This window comes from Gordionus sp. m RMFG-2023, chromosome 3, assembly GCF_954871325.1.
Source record: "Gordionus sp. m RMFG-2023 chromosome 3, tfGorSpeb1-WG-v2, whole genome shotgun sequence".
NCBI classification, from domain to species: domain Eukaryota; kingdom Metazoa; phylum Nematomorpha; class Gordioida; order Chordodea; family Parachordodidae; genus Gordionus; species Gordionus sp. m RMFG-2023.
The window spans coordinates 18447890-18475252 of record NC_088777.1 but is presented as its reverse complement, the minus strand read 5'-3'; the positions used below and the strand labels follow the sequence as shown (position 1 = coordinate 18475252).

The 27363-nt window shown below is 26.8% G+C and overlaps 1 protein-coding gene across 5 annotated transcripts; it reads right to left on the bottom strand.

Annotated features, from left to right (window-relative positions):
* Positions 1–1383: 1383 nt before the first annotated feature.
* LOC135925987 (cytochrome b5 reductase 4-like) lies at positions 1384–23572 on the bottom strand. 5 transcript variants are annotated; one of them, XM_065461606.1, is made up of 14 exons: positions 23327–23572; positions 20346–20446; positions 18787–18928; positions 15296–15374; positions 14789–14976; positions 13840–13872; positions 13715–13789; positions 13482–13595; positions 11682–11831; positions 9110–9280; positions 7004–7205; positions 3714–3815; positions 3315–3545; positions 1384–1512 (listed from the first exon to the last, which is right to left on the bottom strand). In XM_065461606.1, the coding sequence occupies exons 1-14, from the start codon at positions 23535–23537 to the stop codon at positions 1458–1460; spliced, it is 1854 nt and encodes a 617-aa protein (XP_065317678.1). In that variant the 5' UTR covers positions 23538–23572; the 3' UTR covers positions 1384–1457. The 5 variants fall into 5 exon arrangements, with proteins under 5 accessions (XP_065317678.1, XP_065317683.1, XP_065317682.1 ...); XM_065461611.1 differs by having other exon boundaries at positions 20346–20507; positions 23327–23447; XM_065461607.1 differs by lacking the exon at positions 1384–1512 and adding an exon at positions 2575–2913.
* Between the last annotated feature and the right edge of the window lie 3791 nt (positions 23573–27363).

Here is a 27363-nt window from a genome sequence, read left to right as displayed (position 1 = left end):
TATTTTAGGCAAAAAATATTTTCCAAGCCTCGATATTTTGTCAAAACGGAACATTACAATTGGGATTTGAAATTAAATTTATATTTAAGGATTATATTCTCTGAAAATTTAGTTTAGAATATATATATTGTAATTCAGGATATGAGAGAGAATCATTAATAGTTTATCTTGAATTTATTTTATTATTATAATTATTATTTTATTAACGTCTTTAAGAATAATGTTTTTTTTTATTGTCATGTTCTCGATTTACTTTTTGGCTAATCGTCAACCTTATTTAATCAAGTTGTCTATAAAATATATTTGCTACTTTTCTCGAACTTATTATTTTAATTAATAAAATACTTGTTAATCTTATCGTTACTCTCTACTTCCCTATCGTGGGGTGGGGTGTTAATCAGATTTTTATTAACTCTTAGGATTTGACACTGGCTCTCTTTATAACTCAATCTTCCTGTTGTACTTTTAATCATTGAATAATTACAAAGACCAGGCCCTTGTAGTGCGAACTAATTGAGCGTTTGCAGTATGTTTTTTATAAAAAAAAAGTAAGGCATCCCTTGTCTAAATTCAAGCGTGGTTTTTAATTTTAATATAATTCTGTCATCCCATATCCGTTTATCAATTAATATATCCTTAAATCAATTAATATATGAAATTAATTATATCTAGTGCACTCGACCATTTAAAATGCATAATTTACTTTTGCAACTCTGCGTTTCAACGCTCAATTTGATCGCACTATTATGGCTGGCCAAAGAAGTAGCCTGTTTACGCCCGTCCATTCTGCGGGAACGATCGGGCCAAATGAGCAGAACAGTTTTATTTATTTAATGATATTGCATATTTTAAAAGTAAGTAAATAAATTCAAATAAAACACCAAATCAACAATAAAATAATTTTTAAACATTGGGTGGGCGTGTTAAAAATAAATTGGAGGGCAGATGAATTAAAAAAAACAATGGACGGGTGGGCGAGCTGGTTTACTATTTTAATGTTGGACGGGCGTTCGGATTAAAACCCGCCCATTTCAGACTAGCCAGAACACTATCTCCCTTGATAGTTCTGCTGAACCTAGAATGAAATAAATCTTTCAGCATCCTTTAAAAATTAAATTATTTTTTTCAAAGTATTTCTAAACTAAAATTATACTTTGAATTTTAAGCTGATTATCTTTAATCCAGTTAATCATAATATAATATATTCAAATATTTTATTTCAAACATCTTTCTGGTTAATAAGATAATTAACTAAATTCTTAGAATTGTAAAGCTAAGCATTTTATAAATATAATATATGCTAGTTATAACGAAAACAATGCTGTTCGATTTGTATAATTGGAATAAATTTTATTTGTTCTAAATAATCTGATAAAAAGTGCATCACAATTATTAAGCATTAATATAAATACAATAGTAAGAAGTCAGCATTGAGACCAAATAGAAAAATACACCATTTATTCTGAAAATGTATATACGTTATTTCCGTTAAATCCAACTTGTATTAACGAGCTTTGTGTGTTATATGAGATTGAAATATAAAAACAAATGTGATTATAATGCCAAAACATTTATAGAGTTTTTTTTTTTAAAATTATCATTTTGATTTATTAGAAGCATAAAGATTTTTCTTTAATTTAAAGTTATATTATAAGACACATTGAAATTTTTAGCTGATACAATTGTATATCGTGCGGAATTTATATTCCCTTGTTTGAATTTTATGTTCCATCCCTATTTATTTTTTCCTATATATTATTAAATATTAAAGAAATTTATCACCCCTTTTCTTATAAATTATATTATACTGTGTAGGGGTTGATATAAATTGATCACTTAATTTTCTTAAATATAAAATAAATATATTGATACAATTCGATTTGGTATTTGATTATTTAATCTAAAAATTCATATTAAGCGACCACTTATAAGTTGCAATTTTAAATAATTGTAGTTATTATTTGAGACAGATCCAACTATTCTTTGTGACTTATAGCTATGAAATTCAAAATATTTACTATTTCTACTTGAGAGAACTTTGATCCTTCTGACTGATTTCTTCTCATGATTCTCCATATATTTTCAATTAGATCTGAAATAGCTGTTGGCTATTCTGTAATATTTAATATTGTTAATTGGCTCCAGTCTATAGGAGTTTTAACAAGATAAAGTCTGTTGTTTGATGGAATCTTGGCTTAATATGAATTTATATTTTGTAGAATTTATAATCCAATCTTAAAAGTGTATAGAGGACTTTTGCACTAAGCAACTCTACAACTGGGAATTACATTGTTCTTTAAAGATAAATAAAATTAAAAGCTTATAATTCCGTTAAAGGGATCAATCCTAACACTATACTTTGATTCATCCTAAATATGGCATTATATATCCAATGCTCTATTATCAAATTAATATGATTATTTCATCCAGTTTATTCTTTTTCTCTGAAAAGTTTCAAGTATGGCTTTTTCTCATAAAATTGAAGTATTCTAAGAAGAAAAAATATCATAGAAATGTGTTATCCTATCCTGAAACTTCATTTATAATTATTGAATTAGAATGATGCGACTGATATAGGATAATTTTTCTCAAGATTCATTCTCTGAATGTAGTGATTGGTTATATTATTAATTGCTACTATGTATGATTTCTCTTACAGTCAGGGGATATTAAAACTTTTAGAACATATTTCTTTCAGATACCTTCACATGATGAGGTGTGAAGTTTCACCTGATTTTGCTCTCCCACAGACCATTAGAATGGCAATTCATTCATTCTGCACGTTGGTCTACGACCCATCATTTAAAGAACTCACGTGAATTATGCGAAACATATCCTTGCATAACGCCGTTTTTTTAAAAAGGTAGCTGACACAAAACCTTACCCGAGAGCACAAAAATCCCTTTCTAGATGCTTAATTATATATAAAATGTAATAAAATATAAAAACAAACTTATAATGGAATATTTAGAAACGATATAAGGATGCTTCTTTTTCTTGCAATGACTCACATGGAATTCTTGCAACTATTTTCCAATCATTATAATTCTTTAAAATATGTATTGTCTCGTAACTATATTCTGAATTCAATCGAATCATAATATATTAGCTCAGTTGAAGGAAAATCAGAAAGTAAACTCGCTTACCTGGGTAAACCTGGAAATCGCCATTAAACGGAGAAAAAGAAGAAGAAAAGTATTCTATTTTCTTAACTTAATTGATATCCTTATCAATTTATTCAAAAAGGGGAAAATAATAAAATAAAAACAATTAGAATAGTCTAAAATGGTATAAATGAGAAATTTTAATAATACTCATGAGCGGATTGATTGAAAGCCGTAGATCCACATATACATACTAAAACATTATTTATGGTACAAGATCGATGAATATCAAATATTTTGGTTTCAATGTCGGCATCTACGTTAGGCAATAGTATAGGCAAAGCATATTTTTTTAACATGTTCGCATTGATCCTACCAACTGGTCCTTTATGAGATTTAATTTTGACGTTAGGCCTTGATATAACGCTTATATAAGTAAACCTATATAAAATATTTAGTAGGGTTATAAATTTCTTTTAAACAAAATTGAGAAATCAGTACATACAATATTCCCGAAAAATAACCTTTTACTTAAAATCTACCTATAAAATATTTTTATATTTCTATAATTTACAATATGATAATATGTAAAATGAAATAAATATATACCTATTAGACCAAGTATCTCGTAAATGGTTAAATTGATTATGATAAATGATGTCTTCGGTAGTTTTATTGAAGTCCATGAGTAAAATTTTATCGAAATTAGATCTAAAAGTAAAATCAAATTCATAATTTAAGTTAAAAATTTTTTGAATAAGATAAATAAAGATCCTATCTAAAATCCACCTCAACTAGGGAATGCGTTTTTTTTAAAGCGCCAATTTTATTAGATATAAAAAACATCTGACCCTAGCTCAATTTGAAAGCAAAATTAAACCATATAATAATCAGGCGAATTTGAAATACGTAGAGCTGAAATAAAAAAAAACCTAAAAATGATGATTATTAGTCTTACATGGCACTTCTGCGGTAATATTAATAAAATATAGGTCTGGCCCGCACCCAGAAAAATATTATATTTCCTTCCTATTTTTACTTTAGCTTGATAATATCAAAATTATAAATTGAATTTAAAAAATAAAAAATTGTCTTAAAAAAATTAGGAAATGGGAAATATTTACTATTCATTTTCATACCATTTTTTGTAATAAATAATAAAATAGATAAACATAATTAAACTAAGTTATTAGTAAATATTTAAATTTATTGCATAACATAAAATTAAATAAAACAAATATTTTGAGTTTGACATTTCTTCCCTATATGTTTTTTTTTAAATTCGGGCTGCAACGGGCCCAATATAGATCATTTTGCCCACTGGACAGAGGACAGGCTAGGATAAAAATATATTTTGCAGGTCTTTAGTGGCAATTGCCTCATAGGCGAAAACCAGCATATGACGGTAGATGAATTACTTCAAATACAAAGGTAAAATCATGAGCAACTGCCTTACCAAGTCAGCATAACCTAACCAGTATTCAGCAAGCTATCAACGCCATATCCGCCAGACTAGCCACTCTAAAATTCAAGACAGATATCCAAAGCTAGCTTAGCCCGGAATGTCTACTGAAGAAAGATAGTAGATCGTTCATGGGAAGAGTAGCATTCACACCAGCCCACAAAGCACCCACGCCACTAATGATTTCCATGTCTCTTCCGGTCCTGAAAGTTTAGGGGAAAAAATATATTCGATGTTATCGAAGAAGCCTCAGGACCGTAAAGAGATGAAATCATTGATCGTCTGAAAAATGTGACCGGAACGTGACGTCGATATAATAGTTGCAGTGATTGAAAGAATTCTCATAACAATCCATTATAGGTGGTCAAGTTCGGTGGCAAATGCCTCCCCATTTGTCTTTAAACTAGCTTGGATCAGACATAACCGACATGCCTTTGGAGATGCCTGTCGTCCCTATATTTCTTCGGCTTAAGGGAAAAGCTAGAATAAATCGGCCCTTTTGTGATGTATAATTATTCCCCCGCCAACACCAATGACCATTTTTAGGGCCATTTACTATAACCGAATGGTGCCAGCTGTCGTAATGGCCAAATGTCAACAATCAACTTATTACTTTTCCCCCTAATTCTCCGTCATCATCCTCTTGTAGGCGCCGCTAATTGCTGTTATGAGTGCAGTCCCTTATAGATCTTTTTTCCGAAAAATCTAGGGACTCCGGAATGGCTTTCGGATATATGCTCTGCACCGGCCTCCTTTTCTGTCAATTCAAATTTACGGCTATCAGACAAGGGTTGTAAATAATGTTTATTTATTACTACAATATTAATATTTTATTTCAAGTTTTTTTATTTTCATAATCTTTAAATTTAATTTTAAAATAAAATAAATTTAACAATATAAATAGTAGACAATTAATCATTCATGAACAATGAACATTCCGTCATTGAAATAAAAATTGGCTGTATTGAATCCTGTAAAGAAGATATGATAGAGAGTTAGTGCATGCTCATGATGTTGATGTTAGAAGTAAAATAACAACACTTTCTGTTTGAGCATTTATCATTCTTACACAGTTTGTATTATGATCCTTTAATCTGCTGCTATTTGAGGAAGAAATATGCTATCAGCAAAATTCACATTTATAAATTCCAATATTTTCCCTTTTCTCCACCAATAAAAAGTTGAATACATTATGAGATTTGTATCGCGGAATATTTTAATTTAAAGAGTAAAAGAAATTCTATTGTTTATTGAACATTCTCATTCGATCCAAGAAATATTTTTGCATGTTCTAAGTGTTTTTATAATATAAAATAATAGCTAGATTTAAAATAAAATTCCATTGCCGTTAGATTGTTTTTATTTTAAATTTTTTGTTGTTTTTTTAAATATATTTTTTTTCTGTTTTTATTATTGAAAAAAACATATTTTTGTTTTGTTTTGATTTTTTCCGTCCCTATGTCAGACTCAAACTTTGCTTATCATGACTTCTATCCTGTTTAAGATTCTGGTAGGCCCCAGAAATATGTCTTCAATTGTATTATCAACCCGAGACATGCGAACTTTAACTTCTAAATTTTCCACCGCTTAATATAGTTTTGATTAACCTAGAAAAACGTGTCTATTCAATTCGCTCTCACTAGAGTCGTTGCGAAAGAGGGATAGATAAAAATTTGATCCCAAAGATGGTTGAAAAAATGACGAAATGCACTGAAAGTGACAACAATGACTGCATCTGCCCTCTACCATAGTAATTAAAAGGCAGAAAGATCTAGAATAATTAGTTTTTTTCATCAGTAATCAGGAACTTTCTATAACATCCGTTTGAGCTAAAGTAGGTCCTCTCCCTTTAAGAAAAATAATTGAATATCTATGCGTGAAAGATTCACCTTAAGTCCTTCTTTTCAATCCCATTGCCCCATAAGCAAGTAAAATATTCGGATTCAAATTTTTCCAGTAGGTGTTTTCTCTAAGGCTTATAGTTTTCAGAGGATTCCTTAACTCGTCGACATAAGCTATGAAATGGGTTTCATACATTGTATATTTTGACGTTCTGATCTACAATAACCCAGGTTGCATAAAATAGTTCACATATGTCTAAACTACACACTGAAAGTGTAATTTGCTAATCTCTTTATTATGTGGCGCTTTAACGCTTTATTTCTGAAAAAAAAACCTACATGGCCTCCAGAAAGCCGACGACTTCATTAAGTCAGCACTATAACGTCCGCTACCCATATATGTTATATAGCTATACTCATCCATTCAATCATTATCGTCAATTAAAATGTCTTTCGTAAAAATTCGTTGTAAAGTTAAATTTACTTTTGTTTTAATTTATATTACTTTATCTATGTTCAAATATTTTTTCAAATTTTATAAATATTTATATTCAATTAATAAATTTGCATCATATAAAATAATTTCAAAACTAAACTTAGAGATATTTTTTGTGGAAATGTCTTTTGAAATGTTAGGATCAACTGGCGCTGCATTATTATCATTATAAATCCTATTAAGGATCCCCAATATAGGTGTAATTCCTGTTCCCGCCCCAATCAACAATAATTTTTGAAGGTTTTTTAGTAAGAGGCTTTCATTGAAATCTCCCACGAAATCGCTTATCCAAACCGGATCACCTTAATCGTAAATAAAATAATTTTTTAAAGGTTATATATAAAGGAATGTATAGTGATGTAAAATTCTCGGGAATTTAAGTATTGGAATCTCCGGGAAAAATAGCGGTAGCGGGAAAACAAGGAAAATTAAGAAGTTAAAAAAATATTTTATTTATATATAATAAAATTAATATATAAACAATAAAAGTCCAAATAGAAATAATGTATATTATAAAATAGTAATATAAGATAAAATGGTTTAAAATAATCCCCAGAAACATTCACTAGAAGATATAGATCGCTTCATTGGTTGTTGCCATTTTATTGGATTCTGGGAGAATATCATGTAGATATTGATTATAAAGGATTGAAACCAATTTTTTCATGATTTAGTCGATTTCACATCTTTGATTGTATTTTTCCAAAAGCAGACCTTCTTTATGAGACTGCCCTGGATGGGGGGGATTACAAATTTGTAATGGATAAATAAGTCTAATAACATATTTTTATAGTCAACTTATAGGGATCACATCCATAAATATAAGAAATAACAAATTAGCATATTTAAGCCGTAATAAATAAAAAAAGGAACACTGAAAAAATGTTGAATTCACTTTTTATCTATTTCTAAAATATATTTATAATATATAACGATTGGAAAGTGGCAAAAACTGATAAAAATATTTTACAATATAGCGAAATTACAAATTATATAACAGAGGAAATAACGTATAGTAAAATTAAGTGATTGTATCCAATTCCATTATTATAAAAATAGTAATCATGAGTCATTCGTTTGTGACTATTATAGATTTTTTTTTGATAATGATAAAACATTAGATCCATAGATGTACATGTGATACCAAAATGGATGGGGGAAATAAAGGGACTATATATAAAGACAGATAGAATTGATTAGGATAGCTTGCCATATGTGGAAAGACAATGGAAACTTTTCTAGAAATTTACCAAAGATATTGAATGTAAGTAAAAATATAATACTTTATTATTGAAACAATATAACAAGCACATAGGAGGCGCCTATTTTTGATAAAATCATTGATTTGATAAATGTTACACCACCAAGTTCAGTAGATGATACCCTGAGAATTTTCCAACATAAGTTGTGAATGTAGTAAATTAATGGTTATCCGATGGGTATATTCAGGACAAGATGGGTAGATCGAACATGGGAGTTAAGCCTACCATAATATCCTAAAATAAACCCACACCATTATACGATATAGCTTATCTATCACATACATTATGGAAGTCAGGCTTACCACAATATCCTAAAAATAAACCCATTCCACCTAATGTTGTTAAACGGCTCGTTTTGAGCCGATTTTTAAAACGGCTAACTCAATATTTTCGCCAGAAAAATATTGACTAAGCCTCGAAATTTCGATACAATATGTCTAGACCTTTGCTCCTTCCATGAACAAAATTTTCAGGCTTGCGTAATATTTTTCTGGATAAAATATTGTGTTCGCCGTTTTTAAAAATCGGCCCAAAACGAGCCGTTTAACAACACTCCATCATTATATGATGTAGCTTATCTGTCACATATATTATGGCCAAAATATAAAAAGAGATAAATTATTTATTTCAGAGAGATTCACAAAAAAATATTTCATATAGTAAAGGGTATGAAATAAAATATTAGAGCTCTTATGTTGACCTAAATTTTGTAATCCCGCAGATATTATAATAAATATATAAAAAGACGGGTTTAGACCCCGAGAAGTTAAGAAATATAGGGCCGGCACATGATGAAAAAATTGTTTAAGCACGAAAAAGATGTACTCTAAAATAAATTCAAAATTGTTATTATAATTATACTATAAGACAGACATAATAGTGCAAACAAGAAAATAGAAAAAAAAGATTATTTCTAATATTATAAAATAACATTTTTAAAAAACCTATTTTTATTTTTTGGTCTAGCGTTTGAGTGAACACTCCATCGGCATATATTTTGATGATAAAGTTTAATGAGTTATTGTAAAAGGGGATGATATCGGCCAGAGGAGAAAAAACAGAGTCCCTGGATAAAATTAAGGATGTTGGCACGGGAGTGTACGGTTTGACTAGATCTAAATATATATTTATAGAGAATTTTAATAACTTATTGTGTAACGATCAAATTATCTTATTATACTTTATCTATCAATCTCTTATCATTTGTGATATGGTGTAAATATTAGTTTACGCTTATGTATCATGTATGTTTAATATCGTATTAAGTATCCTAAGGATATAACAAGGTTGTTATGTTAAAAATCCTATTAAAACGCAATTCCAATTTTCTTTCAAAAATAGAATCATAAGATCGAATTTTTCACAAATATATAAAATAAGAACTGTCGACATTATTCAAAAAATTACATTGTTACATTTCGCATTAAAAAAAATAGTAACGTCATTAGGTTTACGTTATATATTCGGAAAAATAGCACTATTTGTTAATTTATAAAAAAAGTAACGCCGTTACTTTTTTAAGGTTTGTTTTCCTTTTATTTCAACAATTGATATATTTATTACAAAAATCCAAAAAATATGTAAATTGTCTATAAATATATTTTTTAGCAAATTTATGAAGGTTGTTTTTCTAAGTTTTTAAGATCGTTTACCTTTAAGCACCACTTTTTGCTGCACTAAACACCCATTCAATAAGATGATAAAGATGTATTATATTTTATAAACGTGGTTATGATGTTTGGAAATTGTTAAGGTTTTCTTTTATAAAAATGTATCTTTTATATAGATAGGTCATCATCCTAGTAAAAAAGTGATCTCTTGTAAACATCTTCGCTATGAGTTGTATCCGGGTTCGCCAAGTTCATATACACTTAATTTGGGAGGCCATGGGTAGATATGGCAAAGAGGCCCCGATATATTTTTAAATTTCATTCTTAGTATTCTTGCCGATTAATTTATATTTTAAATTACAGTATTTATAAAATCTCTTAAAATTATTTTTTTTATAAATTAAAAATTTTCGCAAATAAAATTAAATGGTAAAAATAAAAAAATTTGTTCAATTCTACAATTGCTATCTGTGAGCATAAGTGTATTTTGTATACTACAAAAATAATAAACATCTATAATCATTATTTTTTTTAAAATAATTTTTGTCATAAAGCCTAGCTACTATCGGAGGAATGAGAAGAATATCGTATTATTAATCATTCAATGCGACCCAGTGAATGTTGACATTTTCTTTCTCATATTGTATACTTATCACTGCACTGATAAAAATATAAATTTAATTGAATAAAATGTGTTCACTGGATATTTTTTTAAGTTAATTTCTCAAATTTGACTGGAAATCCTCTTTTGCCATTCCAAACCCCTTTGATGCAGTATTGATCTTGAAATATAGTAACTTTCATAATTTTTTAATTTTCATTTAGGTTGCGCAAAATTTTATAACCATCCAAAATGAAAAGGAAATTTCAGATATATGGAACCGATTAAGGTATAAATATAAGAATTGTATTTTTATTATGAATTATATACAATGAGTTTTGTGCCAATTTTTAATATTCTCAACTTCGTAGGTTGGATCTTTATTATGTCTATGATTTATGAATTTTGTGCCAATTTTTAATATTCTCAACTTTGTGAGATTACTAATAATTAAAAAAGACTTGACAAAGTTTCACTAAAAGCCTCAACCGAACTTCTTAGCTAGTCCTTAAAAATTAGTTAGAATGAAAATCATAAACTGATTACATTTTTTGGAATAGTAGAGGCAAAATGTCATTTAAATATAAAATTATAACAGTAGTGTGAGTATCCCCAATAAACTTAAAAATACTATATTAAGAATTTAGGCAGCGAATTTAACCAATATTAAATATTAAATTGAACAGATAATATTGCAATAAAATCCTGATATTAAAAACTGGTACTATAGTCTTCAAATAATACATATTCATTTGCAAAACTATCCGATGAGAAATTCGTGATTCTGAATGAATACAGGTCAATATCATTTAGCAATTAGACGATTGAAAAATTTAATTCGCATGAAGAAAAATCCCAAATTATCTAGGGTCTGAGAATGGACTAGACACAATTGATATTCAAGAATTTTTAAATTCAAACTAAGAAATTAAATTAGTATCACATTCCCAATATTCTATAACTTTTAAAATAAAATATGAGTTATTCAACAATAACTATAACTATATTGTGGAAGCGCAAATATATGATTAAAAGAATATAATCTGGGAAGTTTAAAGGTAGTACATTAAAACAAAGATAATGGTAAATGACTTAGATTGTATGGACATACGATGAGAAGGCCTATAAAATAAATAGAAAAGGAATAAAACTCCAAAGGGCCCACAAAGTTAAAGACAGTATCATTAAATATAAATTGAATAAAAAGCCTGAAAAGGTGAAAGATAAAAATCAGCAATTATTTATAAAAAAAATGCCTAAAATATAAATATAAAATTTGAAAATATAAAAATAAAAATATCTAACTCGGCTTATTTTGATCCAATTTTATGAATGTGTGAAAACCCAAGGGCGTTTTCATAGATATATCGGGAGGTAGGGCGAATATAAATGAATAGGTATCGAATGTTAAACGTTCTTTTTCCACTAATGTGCACTTGTGATATTGCATGTGCACTTTATTAATTTTTTTTTAAAAAAATGTAAACATAATATAACAATAATATAGATATAAACAGGGTTGGCGAATTGGTCAATTGACTTAAGGAGTATCTGACCTGGTCAAATACTCTAAATATTGGTATAAATATATTGATTTAATTAACTAATATGTATTTAAAGCATGTTTATCAATCCAATTAGGTTATAATTTATTTTAAGTTATATATCCAATTAGGTTACAATTTATTTTAAATTATATTTGCATCAAGACATCGATTTAATTATAATTTTATATTAAAATATAAGAATTTCATATTAAAATATAAAAATAAAATAATTTTTCTCATTATAAATTTGATTGGATCTCTATATATAAATAAATATAATAATTTTTCTAAAGTATGATTTAGGAAAATTACTAATTGTCAATTTATATTACATTATTTACAATTATCCAAACAAGATGGGCATCGTCAATAAAATGCAAGGACAAATACAAATATGCAGAAAGCTCTGAAAGCAGCTGTTAAAGAAGTTGGATAGTTGTCCAAAAGAAATTACCGATAATATATGAAATGAAAATATATTTTGGACGAAAAATTTAAACTATGATTAAACATTTAGCTGTCTTATTGTTGTAGGTGCAAAGGGATAAATGTACTCTAGCCAAAGTAAAAAACGAGATGTCTAATTTGGAAAACACATAATCAATCAGGCCATGATTTTTTTATCTCCACCTAAAGATAAAAAAATTAAAGATATGTTTGAAAAAGAAAAAAAACAATCCAAATGATGCACTCACACTTCTGATTATTTATTGAATCCCCAATATAAGGGAATCATCTTATTAGTAGTGAGTTTGATGGAGCATGTGATATAAAAAAAGAATTAGGCATTTTAGAAAGTTATGATAATCAAAATATTTAAAGTGATATCATATTCAGAATTAAAAGTGGCGGTATTAATAGCAAATTCAAAAATTGTTAGAATGGGCTTTGCTTACCTTGAACATAAGAGAAATGTCGAATATCTTACTAACAATTCCTAGTTATACTTCTTTTTTAGAAAGAAATTGGTGGTTTGGGGTAATAATCATACGAAGAAAAGAAATCGTTTAATGATATTGACAACTAAAAAATTGGCAAGAGTATAACCTATGATTGGTTAAAAATATTAAATAAGGATAATATTGAAAATAAATTAGAAAAAAAAACATTTATTTGAATTTGACCATATTTTACAGGTCAAATGCACTGGATATAAATGTTATTGTTGGTATTAAAATATATTTTTTTTAACTGGACTCAGGCCTAAATAAAATAGAATTTGCAGGTCTCTACTATGTACATAGCATGACAATTTTTAACTCCGATTATGTTATGCTAGATAAAAATTATGATATAATATATTTTTTAAATTTTAATATATGACTTGTTATATTTAATGCGATTAAATTTCAGATTAAAATTTTTTTAATATATATATATTTTAAAAAATAAAATAATGGCCCAATAACATAAACATATAAACATTTATATAAAGAATTTAATTTTTTAGATTATTTAGCAAAAAAAAATTGAAAATAATTGTAAAAAATAATTCACGTGTAGATAGATATCAATGAAGGGGGGTAGAATATACATAATAAAAAAGAAGTTTTATAACTTGTGTAATCAAGAGCTGGATAAATAAAATCATTGTTTATCAAAGGCCGATAACGATGCGAAGAATTATTAGAATTAGAATTTGTAACTAATAAATTCGGATTCGAATAATTGGCTGAAAATAAAACAAAATATCAAATTTAAATATTTTTTAAGCCAAGAACATGAATTATTTTATCGTGTTTTAAAATTTATTGTTACCAGTTGATAAAAATAAATATTAATTAAATATACCTATCGTCTTCTCTTTACCCATAAGGTAATATATGTCTATTTCCACTGAGCCTATATCAATATTATCCCATTTAACTAATTTTATAAAACTGATAATTTATCATAACAATTAGAGTTAATTATACTTTTGCAATAATTTTTAGTGGGAGGTAGGAACTCTATTATTTTATTTTTAATAAAAATTATTATATTAAAGAACGTTTACTAGTAGTGTTGTTAAATAGCTCAATTCAGCCAATTTTAAATTAAGATTTTAATCAAAATAATATTAAGCAAGGCTCGAGATTTCGTTAATAGATGTCCAAATCTTTCTGTCATCTATGAGTAAAATCTCCAGAATTGCGTAATATTTTTGGTTAAAATATGGGGTTAGACGTTTTTAAAAATCGAGCCGTTTAACAATATCATTTACTTGAGATTTTTATGAATATTACTTATATTATAATCCCATTTCTGAATATTAACTCAAATGCTTAAAAGCATAATCTACCATGTAGAACTAATCAAAACTCTATAACAATTTGAGATTCAATTTTAAAGTCTTCAACTGTTTTTAAGGTTTAAATTTAAATTCAAATGGTTTAGTGGTTCCAAATCGATTTTGGTGAATCGGAAGGATCGTTTAACAGTGGTTAGATAACATGATGAGAATCAGTCATCGATTATATTTGAAATAGGCCACAAAATCAAGAGACAGTCTAATTAATAGAATTCTAAGTAAGATGTTGTGAAAAGAACCCTCATATATAAAAAAACCAAACTCTAGTGATATACTGATGTCTTCCGAAATAGGTAACAAATAATTTTTTAAAAACAATCGTAAATGGCTATTTATCTAATAAAAAAATTTTATTAAATTTATTAAAGCGTTTATCTAAAAATGGTTTTAGATTTACATCCAAAGCTTGAACCAGACAAGTCGTTACTATATATTTTTGAAAAAAGAAACGTGAAAGCCTATAATAGAGTTTGAACAAATTATCGTTTTATATTAATTGTCTCAACCATATATTTATTAAAATCATCATTAAATGTTCTATAAAAAGTGGAAATATAATATTAAAAAAAACAAACCTAAATGTAGCATATATCTTAAATCGGTAAAATAGGCCAAAAATTGGATGGAATTCGATTTTAAACGAGCGACAAAACCTTTTTGAATTTTAATTGAGTATTTCGCTGATTTAATAACTAAGGCTAATGTATCGACCTGATTATGTAATGAGTATTTTCTCCGATCTTTTTCATACGAGGAAAATGAGCTAAATATGAATTTTAAAAAAATAATTAGAATATTAAAATTTAGAGCAAATAAAAATATGATAAAGATTTCAGTTTTAAGAAAAATAACCTTATAAATTATAACTATAGTATAGTAGTTTTTTAAAATAATAAAATTTTTAATGCTTTATTATAATAAACCTCGAACAGTATTATAATAAATTGATTTCTTCAAAATTTTAAACCAATTATATATAACTCTTCTAAACGATTCTCACAAAATGGGTCATATATATAATAATAAATCTTTTAATATATTGTAAATAAGTAATTAAATTAGTCTATATTATATTTCTTTACATCAATTTAGAAATGTTGGAGTCTTTAAAATGATTAGATACGTCAGCTATTTCTGTTAATATTGAAAACGACGCAGATTCTAAAATTTTTTTATTATATCTGAGCATAGAATATAAAATGTAGTGGAAAAATTTAAAATATCAAATTTGTAGTTTTAAGAGGCATTAGAGAGGCAATCACCTGCAAGCTTAAAAATTTACATATTGATAATACGTGATATAAGTGTATATGTCCTCTAGTGTTGTGCATACAACAGAGCTATGCTAGGTATTTCTCATTTCCATCAAACTGGATATAAAAATTTGAGGAAACTATATGAAGAATTAAAGAGATTGAACCAACTAAGAAACTACACCCACGAACTACAGAATTATTTAATTAATTCATAGGGAGGTGGGACTAATTTAATTTTAAATTACCATATTTCTATGGCTGAGGAGTAAAGTCACTCTATTTAAAAGAGCGAATATCCTGACATCATGAGGAGAAAATTTTTGGTGTAGATATTTGTTGTGATTACAATATATTTAATTTATAAATGTTAATATAGCAATTAACTAACCATACCAAATTCGAAAGTGATAAAAGAAAATCCGACAAAATTTAACGATTACAGAGCCGTAGCTCTCACTTAAATCGCTTCAACAGTATTTATGGGACTGTTAAAAATCCGCATAGTATCCATCACGCTCACCTTATTTAAATACTCATGCGCACATAAAGCAGGAAAAAATATTTCAAAGTCGATCTTAGCGTTAAAAATAATAATACAAAAGTGCAATACAAACTACCCTTCTTCTGCACATTTGTTGACTTCAAAACATAAAATATTGTACCCTATGGGTAATATTGCAGAGTGTAGCATCAAAATGAATATCATACGCATCCAAAAACATCATTACTAATCTTTAGGCCTGCTTTAAATAAATAACAAAATTTCCCTCTCTTTCTGAATTAAGGAAGGAGTGTGCTGTTTAATTTTGTAATAAATAAGGTGATAAAAGATACTTTAGGTACAGATAATGTAATGGAATTAATGTCGAATGATTTCGATAAATTTTATCTAAAACACAGAATCATTTCTTATGCTGAAGATATTGTAATAGTAATGAAAAATTTTAAAGAAACACAAAACCTTGTTTAATATACTTAAATTCATTAATCGCAGTTAGCATTGACATAAATTTCAACAAAACCGCATTTTATCTCAATACAGAGCTTTAGTAGACTACCAAATGCTTAATACCATAGATAAAAGAGGCAGCTGCAGATAAAAGCTAAATACAAAATGAATGCAAGGAGAGCCTTCTACAAAGATTTTAAACATGGAAAACGAGGGAGATCTTCGTATTCACTAGATTGTAAATTTTCAATTCCACCATCATTCCCATTTTACTATTCGGTGGAGATATACGGGAGTTAAATAAAAAGGAGAACAGATGGTTACTGTCCTTCATAAAATTGTCTCAGAATAACGGTATCTCTTACCCGAGAATCATTTTAACGATAGATCATAGAAAATATCTAAGCATTCTCCAATACATGTGACACTAGAAAAATATGTATCAAATTTTAGCTTATATAATAAGAAATTCTTATCACGATTTGGTTCATGATTTAAAATTAATGGGAAAGCATATAGCAAATATAAGATATTGTGGTTGTATAAAACGATAAAAGATATAATTGAATCTCAAAAATATGAAAGAACAGTTAAATATTAAAAAATTATTTAAAATTAAATCTGAATATCCCAAATGAATTCCATAACCGTCTTCTATTTTACAAATTATATACACCATAAACTTTCTCAACATGACGTCAGGATATTCGCCGTTTCAATATTTGTAGGTGCTTGCGGTTTGTCGACTAGCGTGATAGTTTTTAAAATTTTATATCCAGTTTTAAGGTTTTCCTAAATCAATCAATATCATTCTCTTAACTTTTTTTAAAATCGTCAATTTTTTTTTATTTAGCAGAGTTATTAAAAGATACTTTTTAAATGGAACTAGATATAGATACATCGTCTGAAAAGTTGTCTAGATATAGATACAATTTTAAAAATGTAACTAGATTAAGAAATAATTTTCATTATACTCTTATACAAGGTTTGCATAAACCTAATCTATATGCTTAAAAGTTGCAAGTTGAGGTAATACTAACTGAAATTTTCGTATTTTTTGGTAGGCAAACATTTTACTATCAGAGATTTGTTTTCTTTATTTTGAGATATTATTTTATAAAATATGCTCTATTAATTGGCCATGGAAAACATATCTAAACTTGTTGATGCTTCATTGATTACTCTTCATCACTATTAATATTAATCTAAAATAAATTTTTAAAATTAGTATAATAAAATAAAATTAACCAATTCCATTGAAAATAAAAATGGCAGATTCCTTGAGATGGATTGTAATAGTGTTTGCAACAGTCCGGTCTGGTTTCTTTTAAATGAGACCGGACCGATAGACCGTTAAGTCAAATGAGACCGTCCGTCCAGTCCGGTCCCGTCTAAAAAATGTTTTTTAAGTTATAAAAGTTTTATTCTGCATGAAATTTATTAAAAATGAAATGTGTTAAATTACCAATATTTTAATTATATCATCAAATCATTTTTATTATATTATTTATAAAAAAGATTAAACCAATACAAATTTATTGAATAAAATTTAAATCAATTTGATTAGCATATTTAATTAGTTTTTATTTTTGAATGTGATAAATATTTGGTTATAAAATAAAACTGATTTATAAATAAATATTCTAATTATCTTCTAAAATATCAAAATTTATTCCATTTTTTACCCATCCAATACCAATACAATATTTCGTTAATCTTGGGCTTTTATTGTTTCCAGCCCTAATCATAACTATAAATAAATTAATCTGATAAAGTTTTTGTTCATTTATTTAAAATTTTGATCTCTCAATTTGATATATATAAGCATAATTTACTTGTGCTTAAAGAATTGGAAATATCTGAAGACATATTTTACATGTTTTGCCAGAATTGTCCTTTCAAAAATTTTATATAATTATTTGGCATTTGAATTCTAATACTATTTTCTAAATCAATAGTTATTCTTTGGCTGAGGGTGGTGATTAAATAATATTATCATCTTCTATAATTTCAATTTTCATTTCTAATAAATTAAATTACTTGACTGAATGAATCGGAAGAATATAAAAGATGAATGAGATATTATATAGTGTTAGGCATTAAATAATCATGTTTTAAGAGCTCATGAACTTGTACATTAAATAAAAAGCAATTCATAGTAAACTTTTATCTTTTTTAATCGTTCTTAGATCGGACCGTGTTGTCAGACCGGACCATCAATCTAGATACAGATACCACATTTTTATATCTAGATAGTATCTAGATACTTTAACAACTCTGTTATTTAGTATCTAATATATATTGCAAAAGAGGAGTAAATTAATGAATGGATAAAAAATATAATTAAGCAATATCATAAAAATCTAACTGATAGCGTTATTGTTGACTGGCAAATTTTGAATAGCAGGTATGACTATTTCGGGTATTGACAAAGTATTAAAGGGTATTTTCTTGAGAGGAGCTATGTAGCATTTGGCCAATAATTTCGGATAGTTTACCCATTTATGTATCTAATTTTTATATTTAAAAATGGAGTGGGTAAATTAGATGACCTTCTGAAAAAGTAGACATATCATGGACATGGTGTGTCCATAATAAATTACTTTTTTTGGTTTATAGACTATTTATTTAACAATTTAAAATAAATATACAATTTAGAATCAACTCACTGACCAAAGAAAGACTATGTTGGGAATTTCCCAAATTTGGGTTCGAAATCGACCTCTAGAACGTTTTTTTAGTTTAAGAAGTTTATATTTAGAGAAGGCCTATTTAAAAACATCGAATATTGGAATCGAATGGCAACGAATATAAATTTTCGTTTTTTTCAAATGAGAATAATATAATCTTCGATTCGAATAAAAAGAATGACAAGAAAATTCAACGATAATTTGTTTATTCGATAAGTAATTCGAATAAACTGTTTTATTCGAATATTCTGAATAATTAATAATATGTATATAATAATTTAATCATTTGTTTGATGTGATTAACAAGGTTATGAATCAACTGCTTAGTTTGACTTGGAACTAATTTGCTATCAAAAAATCGCATGTCTTATGAAGAAGAAACAGTAAGAAAAATATGTTTTATTTTATAATAATTTTAAAACCAATTATTCGAATCAAATACAAACTATTAGGTTTGTATTTGTTTTTGAATGGGCATTTTAGACACAAATTTTGAAAATAGCTCACTGTTAAGGATAAATAAAAATATGTACCCTGTATCCAGGATAAAATGGCTAAAATGAGTAGTATGAAATAACTAATCATAGTTCCTAAAGTAATTTTGTAGGTGTGGGATTGTGGTATATATTGGCCTATAACTTGTTGTTTTGTTTTACATGTTTATGATAAATATGCAAAAAACCAATCATTTTCCCTTGGTCTCCTATACTTTACCTAAAAATATTAAACTATTAAAAGATCCAGAAAAAAATATAGAAAGAATTTTAAGTAATAAAGTTTAAAAAATAACTGGAGTCTGCATAGACCTACTTGCGCTATGAAAGTTAAAGTAATAATTATTCAATATCGCAAAAATTCTACCTAATAAATAATTAATGCACTAGCACAATAAATTATTTTTTTGCCAAATTATCGATTTTTAGAATTAGATTGAGATTATTAAAAACATTGCATAAATAAGATATGAAGCCAAATGGTTAATATAATATGTATTACACAAAATATATACCTGTCTCAACTTCTAACGTAAATAAAATTAATTAAAAATATATAAGCAGTAAAAAATAAACTTCGGGTTATGATCATAACTAGAATAGAAAATTTTAATTAGAGATGAAAATGTTCCATTTCGTTTCTTATGGTAGTATGGAAAGAGTAAAGGTCAATTTAAAATAAATATACTTGGTAATTCAAAAATGTTTGAAACACAATTTAAAATAAATTTATTAAATAATACCTCCATGAATAATGTTGTGGCGTCTTTTCCAGCTCCTTTCATTAACTCCTCTATACCTCCGGGATGGTATTCGAGATAAGGCGTCATGTTAAATACATTGTCTTTATATAGAAAATTAGTAGCCAAATTAGAAATCTGCAAAAGTAGGCCCCACGGCCAACCCTAATATTTTTAAATAAAATTCGGGTAGGGCCTTGGAATTTTTTATAAATATATTTAAATTTATCAGTTTTATATTGAATTTTTTATGTAAAATAAAAATATTTGATTTTATTTATATAACTAGAAACAATATAACATATGCCTTTTATTTTGAGTAATTATAAAAATTAATTTCTATATTTAAATAAGTTCTGGCCTGTCCGGTAAATTTTCTTAAAAAAAATTTGGGATTCGGGCCAGGCAGGCAAAACTTTTTTTAAAAATTTTCGGGCTTGAAAAATTAGGCCCGATGTAGATCACTAAGCCAAATATCGAAATGAAATTCAAAAATAGTATTTATTTTGAAAATCATATTGCAAATAATAGAAAATAACAAAATGATATATAATTTTGCAAATATATTTATGATTTTAAAAGGGGTTATATAAAATTAAGCTTATTAAATGAGAGAGAAGGGCAAACATCTCGTCTAGAATAGAAGGACATATCTCTTCCAAATTAAGCCTCCTAAGAACGGAAGGGACAGTAAGGCAATTTTAAAATATAATTATTTTTAAAAAATGACTAATAAAATACATTTACTTTTCTATGCAAGGTGATATATATAAGTAAGACCCTCCCTCCTAACAAATATTCGATATTCGAATCAGACTCGATCCATATTAAATATTTTAGATATAATAAAAAGTATCGAATAATTTTTTTTATTAATTTAATCGTCAACTATTCGTATCCGAATAATAATTTTAATATTAGCGAATATTATTTGAATAATAATAATATTTAATATTTTCATATATATGTAGTATTAAGATATGGAATTCACGGGATTTTGAATATCTCAATTTTAAATCGTTTACTGAGAACGATTTTTAAATATGAAAAATCTGATTTAACCAAATATGTATTTCAAGATGTATAGAGTGCACACACTACGAATTTCAGACAATTTTGCCTAGAACTATTGGAATACTTTCATTTTATATCCTTTTTTATATAGATTTTCATATTAATTTACAAAAAATACACAAAAATTGCATGGAGAAAATTCTAAAATTTATAGATTATATAGTCTAGACATGCTGGAATATATTTCCGTTGAGATAGAATTTTTCAAATTTAAAAATTGCCTTCAGTAATTGATATAAAATTATGAGATTCCAAATCTCTGTGGATTCCGTACCCCAATATGACATATATATTAAGTTTATACTATAGTTAATTAAATTTTTAATCCACATGTCTTAGAATACTTATTGCCTTGATAATTTTGAAAATATATTCCTTTCTCAGCCACTCGAACAAAACTACTCAGGTAGCATAAGCATAATTCATCTGAAATAAGGTTTAAGATAGGAAATGTTTATTTCATGCAAACCTTAATTAAACATCATATTTAAAACTTTGCTATCTTTGATAGCATATTGTCCTCATCTTGCATTAATGCCCAGCACATATTTTTCTAAAGATCTGTGAAAATTTTTATTTATAATAAATATAATGGAGATGGATGGTAATGGGTAGGAATTATTATTTTGTGGCATGCCTCTTTTCTAACAAAATGTTTAATGCTTTTATGACATTTACTTAGAGGTTTGTATCAGGTGGGTTTAAAAAATTTAAACATTTGGCAGTGGATGGGTTAAAAATATTTCTAAAATAATGGGTAAATAGGTGGATGAAGTTAAATTATTTCTTGGGTTTAGCAAATAATGGGTTATATTTATTAAAATATTATTTTTATTCGTAATATCGCATATTTTATAAGTTGTAAAAATATATTTAAATCTAAAAAAAAAACCAAACCAACCCAACCCAAGGTTGGGCAGTATTGCTAACTTATATTTAAAATACTAAACAATTTTTTAAATTTACATATAAATGAATAACTTATGTTATTTAGTATTTGTATTTTAAATACCAAAAAATAAAAAGAGTTTTATATATTAAAAGTAGTGTTGTTAAATGGCTCGTTTTGAGCCGAATTTTAAGAACGGTTAACTCAATATTTTATCCAGAAAAATATTATGCAAGTCTTAAGATTTTGCCCATAGATTGCACAAAGGTTTGAACACCTATTAACGAGATCTCGAGGCTTAGGCAATATTTTTCTGGCTAATATTTTTAATTAGCCATTTCTAGCTCAAATCAAGTCATTTAACAACACTAATTAAAAGACTTCAAATAAGTACAATTTAGCTTTTATTATATTATAAAATGAAAAATCCATATTTATTTCTTTAAATATTAATTTTTTAATCCAAGTTAGAGAAATAAATCAAATCTGTTTTAACAGATTTTATTAAAATAAACAACATTGATACTAAAAATGAAACTGAATAAATATTTTTTTTTGAATAAAATGATATAGAACTAGAAGGATTCCAGTTCTACTGAGAAAAGATATTATGATGCTCAAAAGATTATGTAGCAGAGTATCTGAAATGCTTTACATCCCATACAAATCATTAAACCATATTAGATAGAAGGCCCTTCTAAATATCTCCATAAATAAATAATAAAATAAAAGAACAATAAATTCTTTGAAATTGGTTTGTATGTTTGCTCTATTATTTGAAAATTTAGTATCTGTGATATAATTCTAAAAAAAATTCTTTAGTAAAAAATTAGTAGTAGTACTATAAAAATCTATAACTAAAAGTTTTGTCAAAATATTTGTATTTAAAATTTTTTCGTGAATATTTAGTTTTTATATTTAAAATTCATCTATTAAATTGAAAATTATCCTATATACCTTGTAAGAATGGTACAAATTACCATATGAGTTTACATATGAAAAAAATATAAAAGTAAGTAACTTTGAATAGACATCCAGCAATCGTTTTCAGTATTGTGCTTACATAGTTCCTCAGATGTTATGAAAGGAGGTTTTGATTTAGGGTAAAATGATGAAAGATCAGGTTTGGAAGCACAATAAGATATCCAATTTAATAATGAATGTCCAGGCTTAAGTGCTACAGGTTTTCTTTTGTTTAATGCGTTTACAGAAAGTGAATTTATAGGCTTCATATGTTTTCATGTCATAGTAAAAATAATATTTGTAAAAATCATCTGGTATAACATTGTAAGCTAAATCACGAATAAAGGATCGTCGATTATTAGATGGCAGGCATTTCAATCATAATTACTTTTATTAATGTTGTTTTTAAAAAGTATGTTTATTTATTTAACAAGAAATAAATATTTATACCAGATTGCGACCATATCATCAAGAAAATTAGCATTGTTATATAAATATTTGATTTAATGTTCCATAGGCGTAGCCAAGGGGGAAAGGGCAAGGGGAAATTTCCTCCCCCCTCCCTTCAGAAATTTATCACTTTGTGAATATCATTTTAAGCTAATAAAAATATTTCCCTTAGCCCCCCCTTCTTGACCCCTAAAAATGTATACATACATCTTAAACAGTAATTTGAAAGAAAGAATGTAAAAGTTAATATTTTTTTATAAAAGTATTCATCATAATTTATATATTTTTGGGAAAAAGCATTCATATATAAAAAAAAGTGAACCAAAAATGTTTTTTAAGAAATGGAATATAAGCCAAAGATAAGTCTTAATTTTTTTATTTAAAATAACCTCCTCTCTTGTAAAAATATTTTATGACTATATATAGACCAAAGCAACCAGGCCGAAGGCGGGGCAAAAGCGGGCCGAAGGCCCTCCCAAATGGGGTCTGGGAGCGAAGCCCCCAGAAATTTTTTAATCCCCCCCCCTTAGGGAAATCTTGGCTACGCCTATGTACTGTTCTGCGGCTATATACGAACATATAAATTTGATTTAATATATATAGAAAGAAGACGATACGAGATACATATAATCTTTTTAATTTATTTAATGACATATTGATTTAATATTTTTTTGATTAATATATAATTTATTTTTACCATATACAAAATTACTTTTAGTTTCATATTATTATTATTATAATTTCATGTGAGCTAATCCAATAAATTAACACCCTTACAGGTAAATGTGAATGGTATGTGTTTTAAAACATAAAAAAATTTTAGTCTTTTTAAAAAACATAAAATATGCAAGAATAGAAGCTCTAAATTGAATTGATTATCTATTGCATTTTGGTATTCTTATTATTTAATCATATTTATTCTCCAAATACTTTTTTATACAAATGTAGCATATATATAACTTGGATATCATGTAATTCTATTGCAATCAAATAAACCATTTATACAAATTATATTAATCATAATTAATCTGATAACAACATCATAATAATACAATCATAAACATTTAATACAAACAACTTCATCCCATTCCATACTATCATTCTTAAACTTTCCTCCATCTCTAATATTATGTGATGTGGATTCATTATTCTAGTGTATCTATTCCCGTATTCGATAACTAATCACTACATCTCTCGTCCACCTCATTTATACAATCCAAAACATCTCGTTATCGCTTGGACGGCATCGCGGTCACTATAACCAATTCCATCCACCATTGTCACCAATCGTACACAAGATCGATTCTACTTATATTTCAAATATAGGATGGGGACCATGGTTGCTCATTCATAGACCCACTCATCCTCATATTCAACTTCTATGGTGCTAGAGGTTGAATATAATAGAGTCACATCGTAATTATTATGATTATGTCTAATTAGCCAGGTTTTTTTTTAACAGTATCCATTTTCCTAAAGTCCATTTTAGCTAGATTCTTTTATTAGTAACCCTTTCCCAAAGTCCAAATTAGTCGTGTTCGTTTATCAGTAACTTTTTCTGAATGTCTAAATTATCATAGATCCATAATCTATATCCATAAACCAAATTACCATGTAAATGTCACTATATCATTAGTATCCATGTTTTCACAATATTATTTCCTATAATATACTATTTTTACTGAGTAACCAATTTCCCATATTTTCAGTGTTGTTAAACGCTACTTTTAAAAGTAGCGCGCTATCGCTACCGCTATCATTTTCAAATGAGTAGCCTGCTATTAGCTACTTCAAAAAAAATGTAGCTAAAGCATTTTTATTTTTTTTTAAATATTTTTTACATAACTTTATTTCCATAAATAAAATATTGGTATAAAAACATGACTATATAATTTATTTAATATTGCACTTTAATAATAATAACATTTTGTACTCGACGATCAGAAAGTATAAGCTTTGCCATACTAAATAATCGTTCAGCACTAGGACTTGAGGGAACGCAGTATTAAATTTAATAAACACACTTTTTATATGAAAAAAATCATCAAAGATATTTAAAAGAGTATTTTCAGATTTAAAAAAAGCATCTAGAGATTCAATAATATTATTATTAAAAAAATCGTCTATGGAAGGCCGCGGTTTCGATCTTGCTATAGTATTAGTATCGTGGTTAGGTATGACATTTTTTAACGTTACCATCAGCCTATCAAGTTGCCCTTTAGATTCAGTCAAATTAATATATAGCCAATTTAACTTGAAACTAGGATAAACTATAGCAGCTATTACATTTACATCATCATACAGATCTGGAAAACTAACTTATATAAAGCGATTATTAATTATAAAATAAGAAGAATATCTTTTTAATTTTCAAAATTTAAATTTATCTGAGATTTAGATTCATTTATAAAAAAATATTAAAATAGCATTAAATTATGGTAAATAAAGATTTTAAAAATATAATTAAATACACAAGGTAATTAATAATATATTAATTTTGAATTTAATATTAATACTATATATTAATATTATAGATTGTGTTGTAAATTAAGCCAATTTAAATTATGGCTAATCAAGCAATAAATCAGAAAATAAAAATAATATTTTGACCTCTTCTCAATGCCTTTTAGCATAGACTCTACCAGTGGTTGGCAAAATTTTCTTGCACCGAAACCGATATCCAGTAGTAATTTTTTCTTCAAGATTAAAGTATTTTTTGAATTTTGGGAAAGGATAATCTATATTTTTCTAATTTTCCAAAGAAATTTTACTATCTTCAACAATATCACACATTTTAATAACTAGATTTATAATGATAACTAAATTTATAATGTATATTTTTAAATATAAATTTACAAAATTAAATTAAATAAAAGGATTATAATTTTAGATATAATAAAAAATATATTTTAATAATTTTTAGATGTATATATTATGTAAAATTGCTACTTCGCTACTTCTCTACTTTCTAAATTATTAGCGAGCTACCGCTATCGCTATTTTCTAAAAAGGGTAGCTAGCTAAAGCTACCGCTACTGAAAAATGTAGCGCGCTATTTTAACAACACTGCTAATTTCATATCATCACTATTACAAATAAATCCCCAAACTAGTTAGCACAAATTATCCATAATCTCAAAATTAGAGATCTGCAAAAGTAGGTCCGGCCCCTACATTGGCATGGTCTAATATTTTTTAAGAAAATTCGGGCCGAGTCGGGTCGAGCCTTAATTTTTTTTTAAAATATATCTAAATTTATCAATTTTATGTTGAATTTTTTATGTAAAATAAAAATTTGTGATTTTATTTATAGAAAGTAGACGCCATATAACATATATCGCTTATTTTGAGTAATTATAAAAATTAATTTCTATATTTGAATAAATTTGGGTCGGGCCGGCAAAATTTTTTTAAAAAAATTTCGGGTTCGGGCCGGGCCTGGTAAAACACTATAAAAAATTTCAGGCCGGGCCGGGCTTAAAAAATTAGGCCCGATGCAGATCACTACTCAAAATAATATTTGAATCCATTTGCCACTTTGTTCATGCCAGGTGGCTCTTCATTTTTGAAAAGTATTTTCAATAATCAATAAAATAATCATTACCCAAAATCGATTAATTATTCAATTTATTTTTCATTTGTACCT

Coding starts and splice junctions, on each gene's coding strand:
- LOC135925987 (XM_065461606.1), bottom strand. CDS start 23,537: ATGAAGCCTATAAATTCACTTTCTGTAAACGCATTAAACAAAAGAAAA. Junction 9,281..11,681: donor ATTGGATCAAAATAAGCCGA/GTTAGATATTTT, acceptor ATATATATTTAG/ATCTAGTCAAACCGTACACT. Junction 1,513..3,314: donor TTCAATCAATCCGCTCATGA/GTATTATTAAAA, acceptor TAACACACAAAG/CTCGTTAATACAAGTTGGAT.